Source organism: Rhineura floridana, chromosome 11 (assembly GCF_030035675.1).
Source record: "Rhineura floridana isolate rRhiFlo1 chromosome 11, rRhiFlo1.hap2, whole genome shotgun sequence".
NCBI classification, from domain to species: domain Eukaryota; kingdom Metazoa; phylum Chordata; class Lepidosauria; order Squamata; family Rhineuridae; genus Rhineura; species Rhineura floridana.
The window spans coordinates 22,266,074-22,293,444 of NC_084490.1; the positions used below are offsets into that span (position 1 = coordinate 22,266,074).

Below are 27,371 nucleotides of genomic sequence, written 5' to 3' on the forward strand. Positions count from 1 at the left end.
GCCTTATTTGGAGTGAGGGGCTCTTCACATGGACATGTGTGCTACTTCACTTGTGTCAAAATGTGGCAAGGCCCTTCCGTGTTTGGGGTTTCTTTGCCCATTCCCAGACTTTTCCCCCAAAGCTTTGCCCTGGTGGCACCACTGAGTAGATCCTGAGCTAACTCCTGCCCCCTCTTGATTTTATGTGGTTCAGTTCCCTCTTGTACCCTTTTGTCAAATACCTTTCACTAAAGTTAGGAAAAGGGGGTTTGATGCATAGCCATAGTTTCTCTGTCTTACACACATTCTGGCCCAGAGCACCTTTTGTTTTTATTTAAAAACGAAAAACATATGTTTCCAAAGAAATGGACTGCTTTCAAGTCGATGCTGACTTATGCCAACCCTATGAATAGGGTGTTCATGGTAAGTGGTATTCAGAGGTGGTTTACCATTGCCTTCCTCTGAGGCTGAGAGGCAGTGACTGGCCCAAGGTCACCCAGTGAACTTCATGGCAGTGTGAGGATTTGTACCCTGTAGTCCAACACCTTAACCACTACGCCACACTGGCTCTCTAAGGTTTCCGAAGGTTGTTTTATTTCAGGCTGGCTTTTTCAGGCCTGGTAGCATCCGGAAAGTCTGTTAAGCCATAATGAAAATCTTGAAAGTCTGTCTATCTTGCTTGCAGATGTGGAGTTGTGATTGACAATTCTGTGTGCCACATGTAGTAAGCAGGTGTGTGGGAGTTAAAACATTCATGGGTGGGTTTCATAAGGTGAGTATTGTGGCTTTTGCATTTGCAAGCAAAGATGGGCCTTGAACTAAGTGTGTGTGTGTGTGTGTGTGTGTGTGTGTGTGTGTGAGTGGTGAGAGAGAGAGAGAGAGAGAGAGAGAGAGAGAGAGAGAGAGAGAGAGAGAGAGAGAGAGAGAGAGAGAGAGAGAGAGAGAGAGAGACTTGGATACAGCAGTCTCCATTTACACAAGACCTTGATGTGACTTGTTCCAAAAACAAACATGACCTTTCACATGGGTGCATGTGTTACTCATATTACAGGATGAAGTTGGGGCCCATTGCTGCTTGGTGGAGGGAAGCTCCCTTTTCTTAACATCCAATGCAACTGCTTTCTTTTTTGCTTTTTACACTTAAAAGAAAAATTGTGGGAAGCAAATCAAAACACTGCCTTTCAGGCATTTTGTTATGACTCATCTTTTGTCTGTGACTGTAACAAACTCCAACGAATATTGATCTTTTTGAACTGACAGTCTAGAATAGATCTACCTGTGTCTTTTGATTTGTTTCTCAATTTTGCAGATCTTTCAGGATCAAAATTATTTTAGCATTTCCTCAAATCGTGGCATTGAATGAGTTCTACCTCCAGCTTGGCTTGTACTTTAAAAAAAAAAAAAGTTTGTCCTAGCAACAATTACTGGAACTATTATTCCATGCATCTACTTTGTTTTGTTTATTTTACTTTTATTCAGGCTTCACACTTGTTTAAAAAACTTCCTGAAGTAACAGTCTGCAGAGCCTGTTAGAAAAATTGCTTTTCTCAGAAATGTATATAAATATTAAAATATGCAGCCTGATTGTATGCATCAGGCTTACTCTCAGGTAAGAACTAGGGTTGCCAGGCTCAGGGCCTGAGAATGATTCTGTGTCTTTAAGAGAAGAGAAAATTCAGCCAAGTGCACATTTCCCATTACAATGTTGCAAGAAAACCTGCACTTGGCTGAATTTTCTCTTCTCTTAAAGATGCAGAATCATTCTCAGGCCCGGAGCCTGGCAACCCTAGTAAGAACATAAGAAGAATTTGCCAGATCAGGCCAGTGGCCTATCTAGTCCAGCATCCTGTTCCCACAGTGGCCAACCAGCCTATGGAAAGTCTGCAAGCTCTCCGCTCCTGCAGTTTCAAGCAACTGGTATTCAGAAGCATACTGCCTCCAACCATGCACGCAGAGCAAAGCCATTGATAGCCTTATTCTTCATGAAAACCATGCCATCAAATAATAAGACAGAGTGGTATAGTGGTGAGAGTAGGCTGCCCTTCAGCCTTTGGACAACAACTCAAATAAGTTCCAGGTTGGGGGAGGCTAGGTTAAAGTGTCACACTCAGACTGGGGAGACCCAGATCCAGATCCCCACCTAGTCAGGAAACATGCTAGCTGATCTTGAGCCAATCACTACCTCTCAGTCTAGCCTACCTTGCAGGGTTGTTCTGAGGATAAAAGGAAGTTGGAGAGATCCATATATGCTCCTTGAGCTCCTTGGAGGAATAGTAGTATAGGAAATATACAGTTTACTCTGACGTTAATGGGATTTACTCTCATCTGATACAGATTGTAGCAATAGTTTACCAAGCACAGTGTCTATCCTAAATACTTAATTCCAGTAGCACAGAATCAAAAAACCATAATGCTGGTGTGGCACATAATGGAAAGAACTGAAGGCTACTAGAAAATGCTAAGAGAAAAAAGTACCCAAATATTCAAAATAGATACAATAATCTGTATAGCTATTTTGCAAATAAATGCATTGATAGTACTGATCACATCCATACCATGCATTTGAAGCACATGATTTCCTGCAAGGAGTCCAGGGAATTATAGTTTATCCCTCTCTAAACTACTATTCCCAGCACCTGTAACAAACTATAGTTCCAAGGATTCTTTGGGGAAAGCCATGTGCTTTAAATGTATGGTATGGATGTGAAGACTTTCAGCTAGCCAGTCTGCCAGTTGATACCTGTGTTTTGCATCCTGGGGCACCTTAACAGCCTAGCCGGGGGGACAAAGGGAAGTACCAACTCTTTTCAGTTTACAAATGCTTTTGCTGCTTACAGGCAGACAACATTTTTTGGTCATAGGCAAGTGGCTATTACAAGCCTCTTTTTTTTTTTTTTTCAATAATTTTTATTCAGATTTTCATAAAACATACAAGACAAAATCATAAAACATTCAAAGACAAAAAACAAAATCAAAAATAGTTAAACAAAAAGAAAAAAAAAAAATAAAAAATAAAGAGTAAAATATTGACTTCCCATTTGTCAAAGATCAAATCAGTTATAAGTCTATAATATATAACAATCCTGTCTCTTAAGTCATATTATAAAATCACTTTCCTCCAGTAGTTATCTTACTTAATCATCAAATCTCATAAACATTACTTTATTCTTTCCACAAAAAGTCAAAGAGAGGTTTCAATTCTTTAAGAAATATATCTATCAATTTTTTTTTCCAGATAAGCATATCGATTAATCCATCTCATTACTAATTATGATAATCTTATTGTCATAACCATAGTCAAAATAAACATTTCAATTAATCCATCACATCAGAATCTGTTAGGTTCAGTAATTTCAGTAGCCATTGTTCTATTATCTCTAGTAATTCCATTTTCCATCTTCCATCTTCAGTAGTCTTGTTAAGTCCAGTAATTTCAATATCCAATCTTCCATTATCAGTATTCCATAATAATCTTGCTGTCAAAGCCATAGTCATATAGTAAGAGTCTGATGGGAATTACCTCTATCCCAAATATTTTCTTGCCATCCATTCTGAATAGGTTGCTGAAATACTGCTGTAAAATCATATCTCTGTTCTTTTTTTCAAAATACACTGGGTCATCTCTTAAAAGTTTTTCCATTGTCACATGGCTGCAGTTAAGTCCATAGATTTTCTCTATATTGGGCTCCATCACATCATTCCAGTCCAGAAGATAGTCCATGCCATTGATAACTTTATCTCTAGAATCTTCATTAATTTCTTCAGAGATAACATTGAGTTCCAAACAATAGATTTTATTTCTAAAGTCCATAGACTCCAAATCTTGTTCCTGTTCCACGTTTGTTCCAATCTCCGGGATCTCCTCTCTCACAGGGACCCCTATTCCAGTCTCCAGGGTCTCCTCTCTCACAGGGACCCCTGTTCCAATCTCCGGGGTCTCCTCTCTCACAGGGACCCCTTCCAGGGTCACCTCTCTCACAGGGACCCTTATATCTTTAATCTCCTGCTTCATTTTACTCAATTCAATTTTCATTATCTCAATCTCATCCATTATTTTCTGAAACATAGTTATTTCCAGATTCTCAGCCACTTTCTTAATTGCCATTTTAAAAGAAAAATATAGGAAAACCACTTCTTATTTCAGCAACAATTGGGTTAATACTCCAAACTTGGTGACATCACAGTATAAACAGAGCAGACAGCCTTATCTCTCCAATAGTTAAGTAAACAAAATGCAGTTCCCAGGATCGAAACAATTAATGGCAATCGTCAAGAAACAGATTCGTCAAAATAAAATAGACCAAAAAGAGAGTAGTCTCAAAACAGTATAATATTTTTCAAAATAAAAATCTGGAATAGAAATCCCTCTTCTGTGTATATCTTTAGAATGCAAATCCAGGACAGCTTTTTGCAACAAAAACAGAGATAAGCTATTAATTAGTGCGTAGCAGAGAGAAGTTACGGCTCCCCAGTGAGATGTCAAAAACCGATCAATCTGGCAAATCTCTTTTAAACAGCAACAATTTAAGTCAAGTAAAAGAAAAATATAGAAAGAAGGGTGCTTGCCTGTTAGTGCGTTCTCTCTTAGAAGATAAGATGAACGTTCGCTTTAACAGATAGAGCTTGCTGTTGAAAATCCGTCCCACCTTCGTCGGCTGGACCTCGTCCCATAAATTAATGAGATCTGGTCGTCCCAACAAAAATAGGCTTTGAGGTTAATCTCTTCGTTTCTCCCTACCCGGGAGAAGTTTAATCAGTCAAAAAAAAAAAAGAAAAAACTGACTGATATATCTGAATAAGCTTCTTTTGAGGCAGGAGCCCGTCTCAAAAGCAGGCACAGGCTAAGTCACCCTTCCCGGAAGTCGCTATTACAAGCCTCTTGATGCTGTTTAAAAACATTATATATATATATAATGCAAACATTTCGTTCTTCCTTTGTCAATAACATTTTCAAGCAGTCTTCATTTCTGCCACTACGGATACCTGTTTCCCACCAGAGCAACAGTGTAGAATTGAGGTATCAATGAAAGGGCCAATCAAAATGTCTGTCTTATGTCTGTGGCAAACCCTTTGATCTGGATTGTCCAGACAATAACATTCCTTACTGCACACTAATATAGGTGTACGTGAAGATGGTGCTTGTTGGAGCCCAATGGTGTGTGTTTTTTCCCTCTCATTTCTGATAATATGGCACTGAAAAGCTTTTGTCCTTAAGTCTACAAATCTTCGGGCCTTTGGTTTTGTTGGATTTTCTATTATTCTTTATCTGTGAAATGTTTGCTAGGCGCCCTTCTTTCAAATCTTCGGGGGGGGGGGTTGCCAAAGAACATACAGTTGACTTTGTTCCAGATCATTCTATGACTCTCTTTCTCAAAACTAGACCACACTCTGAAAATCACTTAAGTATAAGTGGTTTTGAGATTGCATCAGTACAGGAAATCCAGTTGGGTGGGAAAACGCTCCCCGGAAGTGGAGACTTGAAGGAAACTGCTCCCTGTGGATTTGTGTGGATGGAAAGTGTGTCCAAATAACATGGTTCTCTCTCTCCCACCCTGCCCCCCCAACTTAAACATCAGAATCAAAAGCAGAGGAAAACCTCAGAGCAAAAGCAAAACAAAATAAGTTGTTTTAACTTCCACAACGCATGTCCTTGGCCCAGCTCTGAGGAAGCTGGTGGTTGTGATTAATCTTACACCAGGGAAGTGCCTTTTTTCGTAAAAAGTTTTATCCATCTGGGAAGACTGCAGCTGTTGGGAACCTTTGGGGGGGTAGCAAAGGAAATTAGGGCCTACAATCTGGGGGGGGGAAATCTGATCACAGATTAAAGAGCCAGCCCCCTTCCTGTCTCTAACACAAGATGTAATCCATGCTGGAAGGTTTCTTTGTCTTGCTACCCGCCTGTGCTCCCAGGGGTCACTTTAACTGGAGTAACCAGGCAAAGAACCAATTCGACTTGACAGGGAACAGGGAAGGGGGGAGGGAGGGACCCAGGCCTTTTCGTTTTTCCCGAGTGGTCTGGTTTTTCTGGAAGAGACTTAATTAGCTGACACTGGACTTTCCACTCAGAAAAACAACCCTGTTTTTGCTCTTTACAAAATTACATTTCAACCTCTCCAGCCATTACACATTTGTGATTCTGCTCTACCACTAACGTCAGGTAGAGCTAAAGGTCTGTCTGCGGACTCCTCATGGCCCCCAGGGCCTTGCTCCTGCCTGCCTGCCTGCCTGGTTGCCCTCCCCCTTCCCCAAAATGAGGCAAACCTTGCACAACAACTGTAAATGGGAGTACTTTTTCTATGAAGAAATCCTACCATTTTCAGGAGCACCCTTTGAGGCTTGCATCCTTGGCTTCTTTGGTTTTGTCTGTAAGTGGTGCTGCCCTCCCCCGTTTTTCTCTGCTTCCATATGACCCCCAGCATAGGTCTGGATGCCAACTGCCCGACCACCACCACCTCGATGCCATCACGTACCTCAGCAACTTTCTTCCAAACCAGAAAAAGGTTCTTTAAGTCAAAGTGCTCAGGGACCAAGACACAAGGCAAATGGGAATGGCCAGCTACGATAGAACTTGAGAGGAGAACTCAGCCATAGTGTTAGCTCTTGTTCACATTTTCAAGGCAATGGAAGAGATGTGAAGGTCTGGGGGAGCAGGGAGAGAGAGAAAATCCCTCTCCCCAAGCTTTCCCAAGCTTTCAGGTGGGCTTAAGGATCCTCTTCCTTTCTCTCCACTCATAGGCCAAGCACCCCTGTTGCCGGCCCTTACAGGCCTCGCTTGCTTCAACATACAGATCCTTGCTGACCAGGGTCTGCCCCATATATTTAAAGCACTCTTACACCACTTTATAACGGTCATGACTTCCCCCAAAGAATCCTGGGAACTATAGCTTATTAAGGGTGTTAACCTGCTAGAACTATAATTCCCAACTCCCTTAATAAACTATAGCTCCCACAATTCTCCATGACTGTTACACTGGTATAATAGTGTTTTAAATGTATGATACGGATGTGACCACAGAGAGCACAAATGGGGGTCAGGTGCAAAGTAGTGGCTTAAGGGGCAGATGTACACTAAGAACTGAGGAATAGGGGGCCTCTGAGTACATGCTCAACACAGAAATATGTTTTTCACCCCAGGAATGTGTTCACAATCCTTTCATTATTATTTTTTAAAATCAACTCCTGGTTTCTTCATTTCACAATCTTTCTTCATTTCAGCAGCCTAACTTAAAGGTTCAGATAAACCTTTTTTAGCTGTTGCTGTTGTTAAACCACTGGAAACAGAACCCCTGTGATCAACTGCAAATCGCACAAAGGTCTAACAGACAAACCCAGTCCATTTTCTGCCCGCCCTGCCTGAAGCAAATTGAATCCTGCCCATGAACATATTTCATAAACTGAAAGTCTTAATTCCAAGCAGCCTGGAGAAGGGCCACTTATGTCTGAGGCAAAAAAAAGTTTAAAAGCCTCCTTGGGTTCACAAGAACTAGTTACAACACAGTTATTTGGCGTCTGGCTGTCATAAGGCATGCATGTGGAAGCTCTTTTTTCAAACCTGTATTTGGCCTCTTCCTATTTCAAGAAAAATAGTGAAAACAAGATCTTTTCAGGTTTACATATAGACTCGCAACACATAACACCTTCCTTACTTATCTGAAAATAGTTGTGATTATCTCAGCCTGGAGCATTCTTGTGTGAAATGTACTAAGGTTGAATAATGTCTAGCAAGTCAGTGCAGTTCAAGACATTACAATACAATGTAGGTAGAACAAACCTGATAGGCTGCTGTAAAATGTGTTTCTGAACCATGGTCTTCCCTTCTAAATCTCTTCCCTAACCCTGCTAAACTACAATTTTCTCCTTTGCCATTGCAACTTCCTTTAATATATAAGGCTACCTTTCAGCAAATCAAACCATTGAGTCTATCTACCACAATATATTGCCTGTCTAACTGGCAACAGCTCTGAAAGGATTCAGAGAAAGGTCACTCCAGACCTGTTACATGAGATGCTGGATATGTAGAGAATTGCATCTGGGACCTTCTGTGTGCAAAGCCCATGGGTGCTGCAGGATTTTTTTTGGGGGGGGGTGCACAAAATAAATACTCCAGATAAATAAACAGACCTAACTAGCATCGGATAATAGATTTACCATTTCTGGTAGATCTGTTGATTGCGTGGTAGTGAGGCCTAGATAGACCTGGCCTCTAAGAAACTTACATTCCAAGTCTACTGCTGTTGGTTTTCAGTAGGTAGACCTGCTGTCCATCAACAGGTGGACCAGGCATCCAGACGTCTTTCTACTCGCCACGGAAAACCTGTTCTTTCTGTGGGTCCCTTCCCTTCCTCCAGTACTTAATTAATTGCACTGCTGCTACAGTCAATTTCATAGACAGCTCCTCACTGCATTTAAAAACACACTCACACCAGGTTAACGCTGGACTAAATTCCAGGGTTGTCATACACTACATCCCCTCTCCATTCAGGAAAATGGGCATAACAACACTGTGCTGCTTGGTAGAGCTAGTGTAACCCACACACAATCATCTACAGTCCTGCCTCCTTTAATATGGGTGTAATAATGATGGACTCTAGATTAATGTTTAAAATGTTCACAAACTGAGATGAAAATCACATTTTGGGGGGTAAGAGATAAGCAGTAGCAGCCAGTGAGGGGCCCTTTTGCTCTCCTGGCTTCCAAATTCAGCGGGTTGCTGCTGCTGACCTAGAGAGGTGAGGCACGGAGAGCTTGGCATGCAACTGGTGCACCAATCTGATGTTCCTGCTGCTGCACACTCCACTCCACCGCACTGGGGCAGCAACAGCCCTGCCTGCGCCACTTCACCAGCTGCCACTGGAAATAAGATCTGAGTTAGAAAGATTATGAGCTCCTGCCGTGGTGCTACCTTTTGTTTTTGAATTGATACGCAACTCCCCAACCATAGCTACACTAAAATCCTAGATACCTGGATTTTTTTTTCTGCAGGGCAGCAATTACTTCTCCGTCAGAAAAGACAAGCAGAAAAGACTTACAAACAAACCAAGAGTCTTTCACTCTAGCCTTCTCTTTGTCTGAATGGCTGGATCTGCTTTCCTAAATGTCAGTCATTTGTAGGACTTCATTCGTTGGCTAAAAGCACCAAAAGGTGGGAGCAGGCTAGTTTCTTACAAGACAAATGAGAATAGGCTGTGCACATTTTGCCTCATATCTCACGTTCTACAGATGCTAGAAACTTACTATTTTTTAAAAAAAATGAAAGCTGGTAATCCGAGGATTTTGGCTTATCTGGGGGGGGGGAATTGCATACAAAGCCTCTGTCACAACTAAAACCTGGAATGATGATCCCTACTAGCCTTGATGTCTCGCTTAAACTCTCTCTTTCTCTTTTAAGTGTAGGATAGTTCTATCAGAAGCTATTACTCATTTTTGCTAAATTGAACCTCCAGGATTAGGAGTAATATACCTTTATTTAACAAACACCGGGAGCAACGACCAGGGGATATTTGTTCCTTTGTGCTCTGGTTGTAAATTTCTTGGGGTATCTGATAGCCACTGTTACAGAGACAATGCTGGGCTAGGTGGATCTTGCCCTTGCTGCTTCCAATCAGTTCTTGGGTTAGTGCAGGAATGGGCAACATAAATCAAAGTTCAAAGGATATAGGGCAACAAAGGGGAAGGACCCCTGGTTCAGTGGTAGTAGAGCTTATGTTTTGCGTGCAGAAGGTTGCAGGTTCAGTCCCTGACATTTCCAGGTAGGGCTGGGAGAGAACCTTGTCTGAAATTCTGGGGAGCCACTCAGTGTAGACAACACTGAGCTAAATGGGCCAATGGTCTGACTTGGTATAAGGCAGCTTCCTCTCTCCTTATGCCTCTCCGGTTATTGTTTGGACTCCAACTCCCATCATCCCTGACCATTGGCCATGCTGACTGGAGCTGATAGGAGTTGGGAGTCCAACAGCAACTGGAGGGCCACCTTGATATAGGGCTAACTCTGCAGTGCTGAGCCTTCACAGTAGCCAATCAATAAGGAAGGGAACCCAGATGAACGGCTGTCTTATTTTCTGCCTGGTGCAATCCATTCCGCTGAACTCTTCCTCAAATCTCTTTTTTTTTTTTTACAATGATTTTTATTCAAATTTTCATAAAACATACAAAACAAAATCATAAAACATTCAAAGACAAAAAACAAAACAAAACAAAAATGATTAAACAAAAAAATAAAATGTTGACTTCCCATTTGTCGCAGATCAAATCAGTTGTAGGTCTACAATATATAACAATCCTGTCTCTTAAATTATATTATAAAATCACTTTCCTCCAGTAGTTATCTTAATTAATCATCAAATCTCATAAACATTACTTTATTCTTTCCACAAAAAGTCAAAGAGAGGTTTCAATTCTTTAAGAAATATATCTATCAATTTTTCTCCAAATAAACATGTCGATTAATCCATCTCGTTAATAATAATAATAATCTTATTGTCATAACCATAGTCCAAATAAACATATCGATTAATCCATCTCATCAAAATCTGTTAGGTCCAATAATTTCAATAGCCATTATTCCATTATCCATATTAATTCCATCTTCCATCTTCAATAGTCCTGTTAAGTCCAGTAATTTCAGTGTCCAATCTTCCATTATCAGTATTCCATAATAATCTTGCTGTCATAGCCATAGTCATATAATAAGAGTCTGATGGGAATTTCCTCTATCCCAAATATTTTCTTGCCATCCATTCTGAATAAGTTGCTGAAATATTGTTGTAAAGTCATATCTGTGTTCTTCTTTTTTACAAAATGCACTGGCTCATCTCTTGAGAGTTTTTCCATTGTCACATGGCTGCAGTTAATTCCATAGATTTTCTCTATATCAAGCTCCATCACGTCATTCCAGTCCAGAAGATTATCCAAGCCATTGATAACTTTATCTCTAATATCTTCATTAATTTCTTCAGAGATAACGTTAAATTCCAAACAGTAGATTTTATTTCTAATATCCATAAACTCCAGATCTTTTTCCAATTCCACATTTGTTCCAATCTCCAGGGCTTGTATCTTCCCTTTATTTTTTCTTTTCTCATCTCTGATCTCATTCTCCTCTCTCACAGGATCCCCTATTTCTTTAAGCTCCTGCGTCATTTTGCTCAGTTCCATTTTCAGCTCCTTACTGCCCTGTCGCAGGGTTTGTTTCGTTATCTCAATCTCATCCATTATTTTCTGAAACATAATTACTTCCAGATTCTCAGCCACTTTCTTGATTGCCATTTTTAAAACCACGAAAACAAAACAAAACAAAAATAAAGAAGAACCACTTCTTATTTCAGCAACAATTGGGTTAATATTCCAGGCTTGATGACATCACAGTATAAACAGAGCAGCCTGCCTTATCTCTCTATGTTCAAGAACACAAAACAAATTTAGTTCCCAGCATCAAAACAGTTAGTGGCGTTGTGAAGAAGCAGATTCGTCAAAATAAAATAGACCAAAAAGAGAATAGTCCCAGACAATATAATGTTCCTCGGAATAGAAATCCCTCTTCTGTTTATATCTTTAGAATGCACTTCCAGGACAGCTTTTTGAAATAGAAACAGAGATAAGCTGTTAATTTCGTGAATAACAGAGAAGAGTTATAGCTCACCCAGAAGTTCTTTAAAGCTGATTCATTTGACAAATTTCTTTTTGCTGCAACAATTTAAACCAAGTAAAAAAAATAATAGAAAGAAGGGTGCTTGCCTGTTAGTCCGTTTTCTCTTTGAAGAAAAGATAAACGTATCGCATTAATCAGATAGAGCTTGTTCGGAAGTCCGTCCGGCATTGCTGGCTGGACCTTTTCTCATAAATTAATGAAATCCAGTCCTCCCAACAAAAACAGGCTTTTGAGGTTGATCTCTACATTTCTCCCTGCCCGGGAGAAATTTCATCAGTCAAAAAAAAAATGTTCTGACTGATTTATATCTGAATAAGCTTCTTTTGAGGCGGGAGCCCGTCTCAAAAGCAGGCACAAGCGAAGTCACCCTTCCCGGAAGTCCAACTCTTCCTCAAATCTCAATGCTGCCTGCTCTGCTTTCTTCCAGGTATTCCTCCTGACACCGTAGAGCCTGGCAGCTGGGGAGAGGGGGGCAGCCCCTCCAGGGAGATGGGGGATGCTGGGGAGAAGGGTCTGGACAACGATGCAGAAGGTGTCTGGAGCCCCGATATTGAACACAGTTTCCAGGAGGCACTGGCAATTTACCCACCCTGCGGGAGGCGCAAAATCATTCTTTCGGACGAGGGGAAGATGTATGGTAGGTGGGACTCTTTTTCTAGCAGGCTGGCCACTCTAGTCCTTGAGTCTCTTTGGGGATCATCCTGGGAGCGACAAGATACGATAAGAAGCAACGGGTCTAAAACACATGGAGGTGGGTTTAAGTTTACAAAAACGAGGAATATGTTTTTCTAGCTCCCAGAAAACGAGGAGGTAGCAATAATGACAGACGCTGGCTGCGCTGCATTCCTATGACACAGTGCTAATGGCATCAGCTCCCTGTAAGCAATAGGAGGGGGGGAAAGACTGTTGCCTCCATAGTGAAATCGTGGATTAAATGGGGCTGTACCATAGACACTGTGCAGAAAGCTTTCTTTAAGGACTGAGAAGAGACAAAGCACCATCAGTGCTAGAAGGAGAAATGAGCTGCATGCACTGTTGCAAATGGAGGTTGTACTGTGGCAGCTGTGTGTGAAGCACTGCTCCCAAAACAGAAGGGACTCTCCTGGAGGCAGTTCTTATTCACCATAGGCGAGTAGCTAATATTCAGCTCATTTTCAAATATGTGTTTCATGGAAAAGCAGGCATCCTTTTCTTTTACAGAACCACTGCCTCAACATCCTGCATTTGGACAAGTCACTCTCTCTTAGCCCAACCCACCTCACGGGGTTGTTGTGAGGATAAAATTGGGATGCACATTCCACAGAAATCACTCTGAGCTCTTTGGTGGCAGGGTGGGATGTACTTTTGATAATGCGGGACAAATATGCGCAAGGACTGCTGGAGAGGCTTGCACTGAGACACTTTTTAAAATACCTATGGGGTGTGACCTAATAGTCCAGATGATTCAGAAGTTATCGGAATTGTGTCTCTGAGCACATGCCAAGTTAGGGAGCCTGAAACCTCATCATGCTTTCAGCCTGCCCAATGTGGCAAGTTAGCTTGTTGTCCTTGGCATGGTTGGAATTCCCCCTCTACCCAGGATGCTGAGGTTGGATGAGTTGCACTCTTGATTTCCTGTCTCTTCTCTCTCAGGCCGCAACGAACTCATTGCTCGCTACATTAAACTGAGGACAGGGAAAACACGGACAAGGAAACAGGTAAGTGTGGTGGGTGTGGCAGGAAGACTTAGGTCATAGGAAATAAATTTGGGGCGGGTGGGGGGGCGGGATGAATTTGCCCCCTTCTCTCCGAAGAGTTTCCTACTTGTCTCTCCCCAACTCCTTCCACAGGTCTCCAGCCACATCCAGGTGTTGGCACGGCGGAAAACCCGCGAGATTCAGGCCAAGCTCAAGGTGAGATCCTTCCCTGCTTTCCCTGGCATGCTTGTGCTGAGCTTGCCTCTCTTGATCCCCTACCCATCCTGCCAAAGGAGGTAAAGGTGTATCGGAGGAGCGCATATTTTGCCCCCAACTCCCATAATGCTCTGCTGGTACTTGGGACCAGCTCCAGGCACTGGGCAAGTGGGAGAGTGCCCTCAGTGAACCCCTGCCCCAAACGTTCCTGTAACAGACTGGGATAGCCGCTATGATACAATGAGAGGAGCACTGCCCAGCTGCAGCAAGGGAGCCACCATTTTGACCACCGTCCAGAAAGCACCACTGCTATGGAGACATTACCGGGAAATTAAACTGACAGCCCCTTCTGCTACCTGCAGCCACTCGACGCTTCTCCCGCTGCTGATCTGCAGAGGGCCAGTTTCCTTAAAGCTGCCTGCATTGAGCCAAGTGGGTCCTTTTTCGAAAGCATCCACCACCAGCCCACCTCACTTGCCCGCCTCGAACTGAGAGGAGCTCTGAGCAGCTGCGGTGAGCAAGGGAGATATCGGTTCTAATCCTTACCCAATGTCCCTGATGCAGGAGTGTCATGCCAGGCACTGGGGAGGAATTAAAAATGATGGTTCCCTTGCAGCTGCTCTGAGCTCCTCTCAGTGCTGAGTAGCAAGGGCAAAGGCGGAGAAAGAAATGAAAGGGGCCTGGTGCTGGCAGCTGCACTGAGCAGCTGGGCCTGTTTTAAGATGATGTTCCTCTTGCTGATGAATGCAGAGATCAGCGCTGAGTGGCTGCAGCAAGCAAAAGGAGCCCATTTTCACCCCTCCCCAATATGTCCCTGATGTAGCACTGCTTCGGATGCTAGTCAGGGACACTGCAGAGAGATTAAAATGATACTTCCTTGCTTCAGCCACTCGATATTTTTCTCAGTGCCAAGCATCAGAGGCTTTTTTTTTTAAAGACCCACATAGCCTAGACTCAAGCCCAGGCAGGCCTTGGTAGTGGTGCAGCCTGCAGAGTATGTCCTGGTATTTTCTCTGCCATACCACATGCTGACATTGGGCCTGCTGCACTTTTAAGCTAAGCAGTGAATGTGGGCAAAATATATCTGGGTGCTTCCAGACTTGCTCTTTTCAGGTGGGATTCAATCACAAGTATAATTGAATAGGTGGTCTGGCTCAACAAACCCAATTCCCCAAAAGATCAGACTTATTGCAATGAGGAAAGTGAGGGAGAAAATGCATTGGAGGCTTGCTTTGACACAACTAGCATCTAACTTCCCCGCAAACAAATCAGCATGGATGCTCAATAAACAGGTTGTCTGGAAGCACCCTCTGTTTCAAGATCCTCATGTTAGCCTGTATTACGTATCTTGTCTGTATCTACCCAGATGGAAAGGTGCCAAATGAGTGAAGAAAGAGAAGAGGCTGTAGGATGTATGAAACTGAATATGTCCTCATACCCTTGACCGGAACATGTGGATGGATGAGGGGAATGGATCAGAAATCTGAATGTCAAGTCCTGGGATGGGACCGAGTAGTAAACAGGGGGAGAAGAAAGAGTAATTGCAAACTAGGAATCTTAGTTTCCTGAAGTGATTTTTTTTAATAGAAAAAAAATTAGACTCACTGGGGCTTTAGAAAGATTAATGGAGTCTAGTGCAATGGTTTCTGAGCTGTTCCCCAGGGTATGTGATCTGAGGGTTCCTGATGCAGCCCCCTTTCTGAATCAAAGCAGGTCTGTGTCTGGCCAACGCCTGGGATGGGAGACCACACTAGTACCCCATGTATACTGCCTTGAATTCCATTATATAAGAAGGCAGAATATAAAAATGCTCAGTGTTTTTCTTGGTAAAAAATGAGATGCCAGTACCTATATCTTCACAAAAGGGTTGTGGTGCCAGCACAAATGGTTCCCACTGAATATACTATTATACTATCATTTGCACCTCAACGGTTCACAAGGTGGCTAACCCCTAGGCATCCTAGGGTTCATTGGAACCCATTGTGACAGGGGTGGCTAACGAGTTGCCCTCCAGATGTTTTTGGATTCAAACTCTGCCTCAGCCAGCATGGCCAATGCTCAGGCATCGTCAGGTACAATGGGAGTTATAGTCCAATATCTGGAGGGCCAGAAGTTAGTGATCCCTTCATCATAAACTTCTTCAGTGAGAAGAGTGGCAATGGCTGATGGTCTACCCTATAAGACATCTTGTCCACTACAGATGTCTCCCTTCAGTGTCATGTGGGTTGATGGTCCTAGCAGGAATTCCAGTGCCTCCCACAGAGTATGTGCCTCACTACACAACCCAGAATCCTCTGAAACATGCAGACCCTTCTCTGCCAATATGCAGGAGTTCTTCAATAGAGAAATCAATGTGGAAAGGATGCCTTGAGGGTAGGATGTTTTGAGAACTCCTGCACAAGGGAAATGGGCTCCTGAAAACCAGGATTTGTCTCTCTCCAAGGACCAGGTAGCAAAGGACAAAGCGCTTCAGACTATGGCAGCCATGTCTTCTGCTCAACTCGTATCTGCCACAGTCCTCCAAGAAAAACTGGGCCTGTCAGAACCCCACTACCCACCCAGCACCACCGTAAGCATGTGGAGGGAGGGGCTGTGAGGTGGGATTTCTATGGGGTTGTACTTCTATGGCAGGAGTAGTGACCTTGTGGCCCTCCAGACGTCGTTGAACAAAAGTTCCCATCATTCCTGAAAGCTGGCCATGCTGGCTGGAGCTGATGGGAGTTGTAGTTTAGCAACATCTGGAGGGTCACCGGGTCACCATCCCTGTTCTGTTTCTATACTAGAAACCTGAGATTAGGGTTGTGCCAGTTTAACTCTCTTGGCTTTCCCCAAGGAATCTTGGGAATTATAGTTTGGCAAGATGCTAAAAGTCCTCTGTGTTAGATCCCTAGCTCCTCTCATAGAATTTCATTTCCCTGGAGAGATGAAATTATTATTAAATCATTTTTTCAGTTTGGGTTGTTGCTGAATGAAAGAAACGTCAGTTGATAAATCACATATACAAGTATTAGAAGATTATATTTGCATATGGATAAAAACAATACTTTTGAAGCAAGAAGTATACTTCCTTTTTTACATGATGCATGCATGTGGCTTAGCAGACATAATCTTAGAAGAGTCGTTCTCTTCTTTATGAGAGAATGCCTCCAAGATGGTACTTGCCATCTTAGTTTTTATCAACACTTGGATTTTTTAAAAAATTAATCATTGTCCACTTTAACTGGGAGGGTATCTCTTTCATTGATTAAAAGGTTTTAAAAATTGATTTCGCCAGGTAGATTAATTGTTGCATCCCTAGTTTAAGAATGTAGTGTAGACCTGCAATCACTGTTCTTAATTCTCCTTCTGGCTTTTACAGTCCACAGAGTTCTTCCAGTTTTGGGCTGGGGATGCAAACCAACCCTGCAACACCCCAGAGTAAGTTTTTGCTGTTTACAGTTGCTCACTGTACTGCTGGAAACATCATTTGTCTAGTATTTCTGTAACCCACATCATTTGTCTAGTATCTCTGCAACCACCCATCCACCTGCGCGTATATATATATATACACACAGTAGGGCCCCACTCATATGGTGGGTTACATTCCGGACCCCTGCCAAAAAGCGAAAACCACTGAAAAGTGGAACTGATTGAATAGAATGGCGCGCAACACCCGAAAACCGCCGTAAAAGCGGAATAAGCGCTGTATGAGTGGGGCTTTAGTCCAATTGCGTCTAATTGAGACCGCCGCTTTAGCGAAGCGCCACAAGGTGAAGAGCCGTAAAGCGGGGCCCTACTGTATTCTACATGTTACAGTGCCCCTCTGTTGACCTGTACATTGATTCTACTTTTTATCCCTCCTACCTTTAGCATCAAGCCCATCCTCCAAACACCATACCCCATCCCAGTCACAGCACCCACAGCTGCCCCAGGTAAGTCACCATATCCCTAACCCTATTGGAATGCCTGTCCCAATATGAACCTACCCAGACCCTTAATTCTTTATCTGAGGCCTTTCTCCAGGCCCCTTCTCTGACAGAGGCCCAGAGAGTGATGACAAGGGAAGAGGGCCTTTTTAGCTGTGGCTCCCCATCCATGGAATTATTTGCCTGGTGCCTTCACTGATATCTTTTTGGTGCCAGGGAAAGACTTGTGTTCCCCCCCCCCCAGGCCTTTGATAATTGCTATTGATTTTGTTCTACTGTTAGTGTGCTGCCAAACTTTCCTGTAGCTGTTATGGGGATGGGGGGTTAATATTAAAGTTTTATATTTTTTCCCCTATGGTATAATGTATTAATGTTTTTAAATGTAAGTCGCGTGGAGACCTTTTAGGTAACAAGCAACTAATATGTTTAATAAATAATAATATTATTGCTGCAAGGTATGGGATGAAACTTTGCCAGTTGGCCTCAGTGTTTTTTCTCCCTCTCTGCTTGGCAGGTTACCACACACCCCCAGGGAGACTCTCCCGACTCCCTAATGCTACCTCTTGGCAGGGAAGCCACATCGGTACGGAAACACTTCGACTGGTGGAGTTCACCGCTTTTATGGAGCGGCAGGGCGAACAAGATGCGGTGAGATGAGGGCATGTGCACCTCACCCCCCCCCCTGTGCCTGCCATCCCCATCCAGTAAGGTAGACTTGTCTTGAAAAGTTTGAAAGTGGCTGGGAGTTGGCATGATGTAATCATTAGCATGCTGGAGATCTGGTTTCAAGTCTCTACTTGGTGACGATGCATAGTGGGCGGCCTTGTCCCAGGCCCATTGTCTAACCTGTCCCACAGGGTTATTAAGATGATAAAACGGGATAGTCCTGTTTATGCCATCCAGAGTTCCTTGGAGGAAGGGTGGGGCACAGTGTGATAAACTACAGAGACAAGTATGAAAAGGGATGGAGGAAGTGTAAAAATGAGGATTAAGATACGAGGAGGCTGACAGTTGTCTAGAGATTAGATCTGGAGAGTCGGTAGCGTGGTGTAGAAGCTAAAAGTGTGAAATCAGTCTCATCCTCGCCATTAACGTATTAGGAGATCTTGTGGAAGCCGATGTCTCCGAGCCCTTGTCCAAGAGCCAGTGTGGTGTAGTGCGTAGGGAATTTGACTAGGCCCGGGGAGATCCAGGTTCAAATCACAACTTGGACACGAACCTAACTGGGTAATCTTGGGCCAGTCACTATTTGTCAGCCTAACCTACCTCACAGGGTTATTATGAGGATAAAATGAAGGGTGAGAACAATGTATGCTGTCTTGAGATCACTGGAGTTCACAGGTGGGATATATATATATGTAATAAATAAATAAAGGTTGCAATATGATTACACTGGTCTACCTTACTGGGTTAATTAAGAGGATTGCTCAAATAATGTTTGTGCCTAATGAAGTGATCCCTAGCCTACAAAAGCTTATGCCAGTGGTTCCCAAACTTTTTTCTCCCACAGACTACTTGAAAATTGCTAAGGGTGTTGGTGGATCACTTAATCATTTTTCTGCCTGTTATAGCAATTGCTGTATGGTTTTCAAATTGCGTTTTAATTGCTCCTTTTATTTCTTATGTTGTTTTTATTGTATTTGAATTCCATAGAATTCAAACTGTAATGCAATAACATAAGAAACAGAAGAAGCAATTAAAATACAATTTTAAAATCAATATAATTATTTAATGTGGACATGCCACAGTCCATGGACCACCGTTTGGAAACCTCCTGCTTATGCTATAATAAATCTGTTAAGAGTGCTTCCAGACTGTCACTATTTTTGGATGGGACTCAATTACAAACCAGCAAATTCAGGTTGTGCTATTCTAGTTAGTTGATTTGGAGCAACAAACCCACTTCCCCCAAAGATTGGACTTTTGCAATAAGGAAAGCAACAGGAAAATGCACTGGAAAGTGTGGGATAACACTTGCTTTGATGCAACATCATCTAAACTCCCCACAAACAAATCAGAATGAAGGCTTAATAAGCAGGTTGTCCAGAACCAACCTTAGTCTTTATCTTAAGGTGCCCCAAGGCTCCTCCTTGTTGTTTTTTTGCAGCAACAGACTAACAAGGCTACCCCCTTGGAAGCTGTTTGCAAAACACTTCAAACACTCAAAACACTATTTAAAGGCTGGCTATTATTGCCAATAAGGTATAAAGTTCGGGCAGCTGGTGTCAGTCTGCAAAATTCTTGGCAGTTATCACGGACAGGTACATTCAGGAGTTTGTATGTATTGATCCTAATCCTGACTTCCTCTCCGCAGTGTAAGCAGCAACACCGCTTTGTGCATATTGACCCAACGCCCACCTCTGATTCACCCCTGGAGATGGTGGACGTACGACAAATCTACGACAAATTCCCCGAGCGGGGAGGTGGGCTGCGAGACCTGTATGACCAAGGGCCTCCCCACGCCTTCTTCTTGGTCAAGTTCTGGGTGAGAACCTCCCAGCTTTCCTGAATCCTCCCAAAGTTAGGAAAGCAAGTTCTTTGCTGTGAAATAGGCTAGTGGATACAACACATATTTACCTATCCAGCTTGCTGGAGGTCAATTAATTGCTTTGGAGGTTGAAAGCTGGTGAAGCTGGGACTGGTTCGGAGTACGTTCATGCCAGACCTTCCGGAAGCGCTTGGCATGCTCCGGCACTTACTCGCTGTTTTGGTGGGGCTGGCAATTGCGCAATTTTGAAAACTGAGCTAATGAATGCAGAGGGTATTGTTTTTTGGTCTTAGATGCCTTCTCAACTGTGGATAATGGCCATCTTCCAGTGTAATTTCCCCATGACTGTAAAATAGGACTAAGGGGTTCATATCCCACAGAAACTGTTGCAAGGAAGCTTTGGACTCTGACCATGGCTAATTATAAAGGCAGCTCTCGGCAGCTTTACTTGTCATTGCTATATGCCTTCAATTGGATTATGGCAACCCTATGAATCAGCAACCTCCAATAGCATCTGTTATAAACCACCCTGTTCAGATCTTGTAAGTTCAAGTCTAGCCACAGAGAAATGCCAGTGGGACCAGTAACAAAATGTTGCAGTGTAGAGTGCTCCTGTGTTGGTGTTCGAGCCAGCCAGCCATGCCCCCTCCCACATGACTTTCTGCCCCTCCAACAGTCTGTCAGCATTCTGAGGCTACTGGGCATGCTCAGTCCTTGTTAGCCTGTTTGGTTGGTTCCTCCTCCACCCCACCCCCATCCCTCAACGTAAGGTTTTAAAACCTTCCTCTTGTGCATTGCTGAAGCCATTTGGGCTACATATGTTTTGGCACTCAGAGAACTGAGTTCACTATTAATGTATAGGATATTAGCATTAATGATACATGCAAAAACCACATGATCAAGTTTGAAATGATACCATCACAGTGGTTAAAATCAGCAATATTTGAATACAGGATGTGAAGGTTACTTGTAAATATCCCCCCCCGGCCAACCCAAATACATCATAAATATTAAATATCAGAAGATAGGAATTGCCTTGATGGGTTAAGACTAAGGGTCTATCTGCCCAGGTATACCTGGGAAGATCACAAATGGGCCAGAAAGACAATGTCCATCTCCTCCCCTGTGGCCCCCAACAACTGGTGTTCAATGCTATGTTGCTTCTCTATATATGGAGGTTTTGTTTAGTTATTGTGGCAGATAGCTGTAGACTAGCTAGACCTGTCCCCCACTTACAAAGTACTCGAAATGTATCAAATCCTGCTTTGTGCGTCACTCGGGGGAAAAAAAAAAGAAGAATAGAAATGGTGTGTTTTTCATTTCTCCTGCATCACAGGCTGATCTGAGCTTTCCCCTCCTTGAAGAAGAACCAGTGGGCACAGGAGGGGCCTTCTATGGGGTGAGCAGCCGATACGAGGGCCCACGGGCTCTGACTCTCAGTTGCACCTCCAAGGTCTGCTCCTTTGGCAAACAGGTGGTGGAAAAACTGGAGGTGGGTGCGGAGGGGAGGGCTGGCAGAGGGATGAGGGAACCACGGGGTTGAAGGGCAGAGAAGAGGGTGGCCAGACTGGGATGAGAGTGCTAGAGGAACCCGATTCGCTCATGCCTAAGGCTCCATTTGCGCTATACATTTAAAGCACCACTATACATTTATTGTAACACTTTAAACAGTCATGGCTTTACCCCAAAGAATCCTGGGAACTGTAGTTCATTAAGGGTGCTGAGAATGGTTAGGAGACCTATTTACCCTCACAGAGATAGTTCCCAGAGTTCCCTGGGAAGAGGGATTGATTGTTAAAGCACTCTGGGAATGGTATCTGAGGACAATTGGGGTCTCCTAACCACTCTCAGGCTTTCTGGGTCATAGGCCATGATTTACTTTAGGTTTAGTTTACATATGCAGCAGAATGAGGTATTAGAAAATCCTGACTGTAGGATTTCATATAGCTGGTGGGGAGAGTCCCTTGCACATTAAACTCTTGAAAGAAGAAAATGTAGCAGAGCAGAGGTAGTTAGATAGATTAGATGGGGAACAGTGTCCCTTCAGATGTTGCTGGACTCCAACTCCCATTATCTCTGACTATTGGCTAAGCTGGCTAGAGCTGAAGGGAACTTGGACTCCAACAACTGGAAGACCACAGATTCCCCATCCCTGCGCTCGAAGCTTCCCCCTTGATGTGCTAGATGGAAGGAAGTTTGTTTTGTTTTTCCAATGAGACCTTATCAAAATGGGAGGTGGTCCCTCACCTGCAGCCTTAAGCAGCCACTCTACCGCCTCACGATTCTGTTCCCTTGCTTCCACTTACTTATTTCACAACATTTATATACCGCTTGATTGTAATAAAGCCTCTAAGTGGTTTAATTGTATGCGTACACCTGGCCTTAGCCCTGAGTTTCAGGAGAGATTATTCGGGGTTAGGATAATGAGTGAACTTGGCAGTTAGATTTGTAGATCTGTAGCAGTGAAGTAATTTGGGGTTGTAGAATGAGGGTTTGGGATTTAAGGCTCAGTCTGTGTGGCTTAAATGATGGAGGGGGGTTGGAGACTAGGCCAGTTGCACCTCCTTACCTTCCTAGAACGTTCAAGGTGTGTGTGTGTGTTAAACCATATGTGCTATCAGACACTGTCAAGTTAGGAGTTCTGTATCCTAGTACTAAACAAATGAAAATTAATTGCCTTAATTTCAGTGGAACTAACTTTTGCATTTTTTTAAGTTTACGAGTGTGAGTCATACTCATTTTAGAAAGTTGTGCCTTTGTTGGAGGGGGAAGAGGTAGCTTCCTTTCCCCGGTGAAGGTAGTGCATATGTGTGAGAGTGTAAGGTTAGGTTTTTTCTCTCTCATATGCCTAGTCTGCCATTAACTATTAGATTCCATCTACCCAACTCCTCAGACGGCTGAGCCTCCCCACTGGGAAGATGGACGCTTTGTTTTCCGGCTGCAGCGCTCACCACTCTGCGAGTACCTCATCAATTTTATCCGCAAACTGCGAACACTGCCAGAAAAGCCAATGATGGATAGTGTGCTTGAGAACTTCACCATCCTGCAGGTAGTTGGGGAAGGAAATAAGGGGGCATCTTACTCAAAGAATCTTTCCTGAGGAAAAAGAGGTTGGGAGAGGTAGGATAGGGAGTCTTGCCAAAACGTGAATCTTATAGAAATAGAAACTTTAGTCCTTAACAGGCCCAGTGTAAGTATATGGCAACCTTTTAGTTTCCCACAATCCTCCAGAATATGCATTATGGGAAATCTAAATTGGCAGCTACAGGCTGCCACCCACCACTGTGTAAGCCTGAGGGGGCTCATCAGCATAGGACAGGCTTCCTCAAATATGGAACCAGACATGCTCCTTGCGAAAAGTGATGCTGAAAGTGGGGGATGGGGTCTGGGGTTCAAAGGAGGATGAGCATGTTAGTTTTTTCCTCCTCCTCCCTGTACACAGGGAACACAGGTGGACTTCAGGATATATGAAGCTAGGAGGGGCTCAAGAAAGGAATAGTCCTATGAAAAGAGAAGGATCACATCCAGGTTGTCGCTATTTTGTGGGAGGAATTAAATCACATACAGGAAATTTCTGTTTGCCTCATTGAAGTGGATTAAAGCGTTCTGGCACAACAAATCCACTTTTTTTAAAAAAAAATACTTTTTGTGGCTAGGAAATGCACTAAAAAGTGTGGGATAAAGGTCAATCGACAAGAAGGCTCATAACATCTGTGCAAACAAATCAGAGCGAATGCTCAGTGAAGAGTGGACATCATATAACCTCCATGCAAGCTTTTGTGCAAGCAAATTTGGATGAATGCTCAATCGACATGTTGTCTGGAGGAGCCCAAGGTTCCTTCAGCAAAATGCTGGGGAACAATGGAGTCTCTGGGGAAGGCTGGTCTACTAGTTACCCACCTAGAGAGAGAACATGTTGCTTTAATCCCTGTCTGTTTTTGAAATGCTGGGAAAGGAGCAGACTCTCTACCGCCAGCAACCTCTGGAGGCTAATGGGACCAGTGGAGCTTACGGGGCTGGCTTGCCTTGACTAGCAACATGGATGTAACTGTCTTTACTTTCTGGTGTGAGGCTACAGGTTTAAGCAAATCTGGGGTGGCTTCTCCTCCTCCCTGTTCTCTGGGAGTAAGGGCACAAGGCAAGATGAGCCAATTCTGGAAATTCTCAACTACCCACCCATATTAGTGAATGCTGCCTGAAGGGTGTTTAATTCCTTTCTCAACATTTCAAAATAAGCTAGGGACAATTTAAAAAAATTGGGGCTGCAATGTTTAGTCACATAACCAGTTATATTAATAAGTTTAAAAATATTTTGTTTGTCTAAAAGTGCACCTGCCTTAACTGGACAGATGTGGTTTTTTTTAATACAACCACATATAAAAACTTACAATGGCAAGCTGTATCTTAGAAGCATTATCTCCTGTAAGACAGCAAAGCAGGGGGCATGCCTCTTCTAAGGCACTGTTCTTCAACCTTGGGTCCCCAGATGTTGTCAGACTACAACTCCCATCAACCCTGGCCAACTTGGCCAAGGATTGTGGGAGTTGTAGTCCAGCAACATCTGGGGACCTAAGTCTGAAGAACAGTGTTCTAAGATTATGCTGGCTGTGATCTGTGCATCCATCCTATAATAGTGTGCTCTTTGGAGCGATATGTTCTCATATGGAAACATAGGCAGATGTAATCATTTCACAGCGTAAAACTCAATGCAGTTGATGGACTTTGATTTCTTCTAATTGGGTGGCAACATTTATATGTGCATTCTGCAATGTGTGAACCAGCCATAAGAGAGAGGGGGGACCTGATAAAGCAAAATGGGGAAGTAAGTAAAGATGGAAGCACCCCTACAGCAGGGGCCCCTCAGATTTCCTTCATGGGTTGTGGCAAGTTCCCTGTGGAGAGGTTTAGGAAAACCCCATGAGGTGTATGCTCCTGCAGATGGGCTAACTTGTCTCCTTGCTCCATTATGAAACTTTAACATAAAATCTATCCTCTCCTCCACTCAACAGGTTTTGCGGGATCAAGAAACTCAGGAGTTACTACTATGTGTGGCCTTTGTGTTTGAGGTGTCTGCCAGCGAGCGGGGAGCGCAGCACCACATTTACCGGCTGGGCCGGGACTGATGAACAACTTTTATCCACCACCCTGCTGAAAAACAGGCTACCCGCCTGCTCTTATCCCACCAGGAGACCTACAGCCTGGTGAATGAACTGCTATGACAACTGCTGAGCCTCCAATGATTGTGGCTTATCTGTCCCATGGCAATCACAGCTACACCCAACAACTGATTTTTTCCAATGGATATCCTTTTGTCTCTCTCTGTCTCTCTGATGGCCACAAAACTAGGCTCAAAGCCCAAGCCCAGAACAACTGCTGTTATTCAGTGGATGATCTCATAACCATGGCAACCGCATTGTTCTGCTGCAACCACAGAGCCGTCAAGCAGTAATACTTATGAAAGGGCTGGCTTCCCCCCCCCCCCCAGTCAAGCAGTAGTCCCTTGTGCTGTGTGAACAGGAGTTAACCTCTATTCTACAAGTGTCATTACAGACCTTCCCCAACAACCTTTCCCCTCATGATTGCATGGCTGGGATTCCGCACACTCCATTGTCACAAGATGTGGCATTTCCTACTACTGCTGTTTTTATAATCAGGCCAGAGTTTGATGTAACTTACCTGTGTGAATGAGGTGTAAGCTGTAAACCTGTGTCTTGGCTATACCACTTCACCTGGGGGGAGGGGGTGTTCCACATGATAAGACTCCTCCATACAAAAGCTAGTTTTCTATGTGCAGGGTTTTTGGTATGAAGGAGCGTCATCAGATGAGCTTCTTGGAGTCTCTGGCAGTACACCCAGAAATCAGTCTCTGATGGTTGAGAGTACTAGGCCTAATTTGGTGTTGCTTCAAACAATGTCCACAGAAACAAGTCCTATTGTAGAATTCAGTGGCGCTTACTCCCACATAAGTGAGGTTAGGATTGCAGCCTAACTCCCTGTCTCATTGGCAGTGGAGGCATATTGCCTCCCAAGAGATTTGGGCTTCATCTACCCATGCAGCATAGTGAGGTAACAGAAGGGCTGGTGTGGCCTGCAAATGCTACAAACCACAGGCAGGTGATACTGTTTTTAATTCCTAGGCATAAACTCCTTGCAAGAGTAGCAGCAACCCCAGAGAGAAAAGTTCTACTGCAGCTCTCTCTCTGCAGTGTCCATTTTCTGCTTACATAGTTTTAGATAGGGAAGCACTCAAATCTAATTTCCCAGACTTATATTTGAGCTGAAAATAACAGAAAAAAGGTTCTGTACTACCATTGTAGGTAGTAGTTGAGGGCCACACTTCCACAGCATCAATCTGTTGGGGGCCACATACCAGTGCCCTTCCCTGTCATTTCCATGAAATTAGGACAAAAGCTGTAATTTGCCCACCTGCTTGGGAAGGGGCTGTAGAGCACACACTTCTCATGCAGAAAGTGTCAGGTTCAATCCCTAACATGTCCAGATGAGTCAGGGACCCGTCTTAAACCCCAGCTCACTGCTGCCAGTCAGCTTGCACAATACTGAGCTAGATGGACTGAGGGACTCACTCTGTCTAAGGCAGCTTTTTCACTGCCCTACAGTTACACAAATTGGGAAGTAACACAGCGTATTCTGCCACCTTGTTCTGCTGCTTGTTTAGACCCAACCTGAGATGAAGCAAAGTGTGAGACTGAGCTAAGCTGTTTAAAGTGTGGTGTTTATGAGACTGCCTGCACTTTATATACAACCCTTCTCTGTCTTCCCCCGCCCTTCTTGCCATTCACAAGGTTGCAGCTGTCTCCCACCTTGTGGGGGAAATGATGTGATCTTGCATAAAGTTTATTTTGACATAATGTGGAAGTTTGTGTGGCTTCACAGCAAAGTGATGGGAAGGTATCCAGACTTTTGTTTTCCTCTTCAGCTAGTTGTTATGGAACATACAAAGAAACAATGTCCCTGTAGATTTGTGTCTGCCATCACAGATTTGACTATTTGGGAGTTGGAGGATTTATTAGCAGACAAGTTTGAGAAGACTTAACTCTTCTTTTGGTTTTGATCTTGGAGAGCACCCAGCCATAGAAACCAGATGGCATAGTCAAGGGATGGGGAACCTTTGGCCCTCTAGATGTTCCTGAATTGCATCTCCCATTGACCCCAGCCAACATGGCTAATTTTCAAGGCTGATGAAAGCTATAGTTCAACAGCATCTGGAGGGCCAAAGGTTCCCCACCCTTGCCGTAGTCAATGACTGCCATGGTCAGAGAAATCAAAAGAAGCACCAGCACTTACCGTTTGTGAAAGAGCTGTAAGCCAGCAGGATGAAGAAGAAATTCCTTCAAAAGTACGACTTGTAGTTGTCAGGACTAGATCTGCCACAGGCCAGGTTTGGGCCAAGGTACCACCTTCCTAGCAGCCTGCTGTACATACAACCCCCACTATCTGTT

At 43.6% G+C, this 27,371-nt stretch overlaps 1 protein-coding gene across 4 annotated transcripts in view; it reads left to right on the plus strand.

Annotated features, from left to right (window-relative positions):
- Nucleotides 1-26,780, plus strand: part of TEAD2 (TEA domain transcription factor 2) — a 29,077-nt gene extending 2,297 nt beyond the window's left edge. Inside the window, exons 2-12 of one of the 4 annotated variants that reach the window (XM_061588464.1) lie at nucleotides 12,054-12,263; nucleotides 13,259-13,323; nucleotides 13,456-13,518; nucleotides 15,968-16,087; nucleotides 16,877-16,935; nucleotides 17,368-17,429; nucleotides 17,938-18,071; nucleotides 19,738-19,908; nucleotides 21,248-21,403; nucleotides 22,805-22,960; nucleotides 24,921-26,780. In XM_061588464.1, the coding sequence (XP_061444448.1) occupies nucleotides 12,116-12,263; nucleotides 13,259-13,323; nucleotides 13,456-13,518; nucleotides 15,968-16,087; nucleotides 16,877-16,935; nucleotides 17,368-17,429; nucleotides 17,938-18,071; nucleotides 19,738-19,908; nucleotides 21,248-21,403; nucleotides 22,805-22,960; nucleotides 24,921-25,034 (1,248 nt within the window). In that variant the 5' untranslated portion in view covers nucleotides 12,054-12,115 and the 3' untranslated portion in view covers nucleotides 25,035-26,780. Of the gene's footprint in view, nucleotides 1-12,053; nucleotides 12,264-13,258; nucleotides 13,324-13,455; nucleotides 13,519-15,961; nucleotides 16,088-16,876; nucleotides 16,936-17,367; nucleotides 17,430-17,937; nucleotides 18,072-19,737; nucleotides 19,909-21,247; nucleotides 21,404-22,804; nucleotides 22,961-24,920 lie in introns of all 4 variants that reach the window. The other 3 variants (XM_061588462.1, XM_061588465.1, XM_061588466.1) reach the window with 3 other exon arrangements.
- The last annotated feature ends 591 nt before the right edge of the window (nucleotides 26,781-27,371 follow it).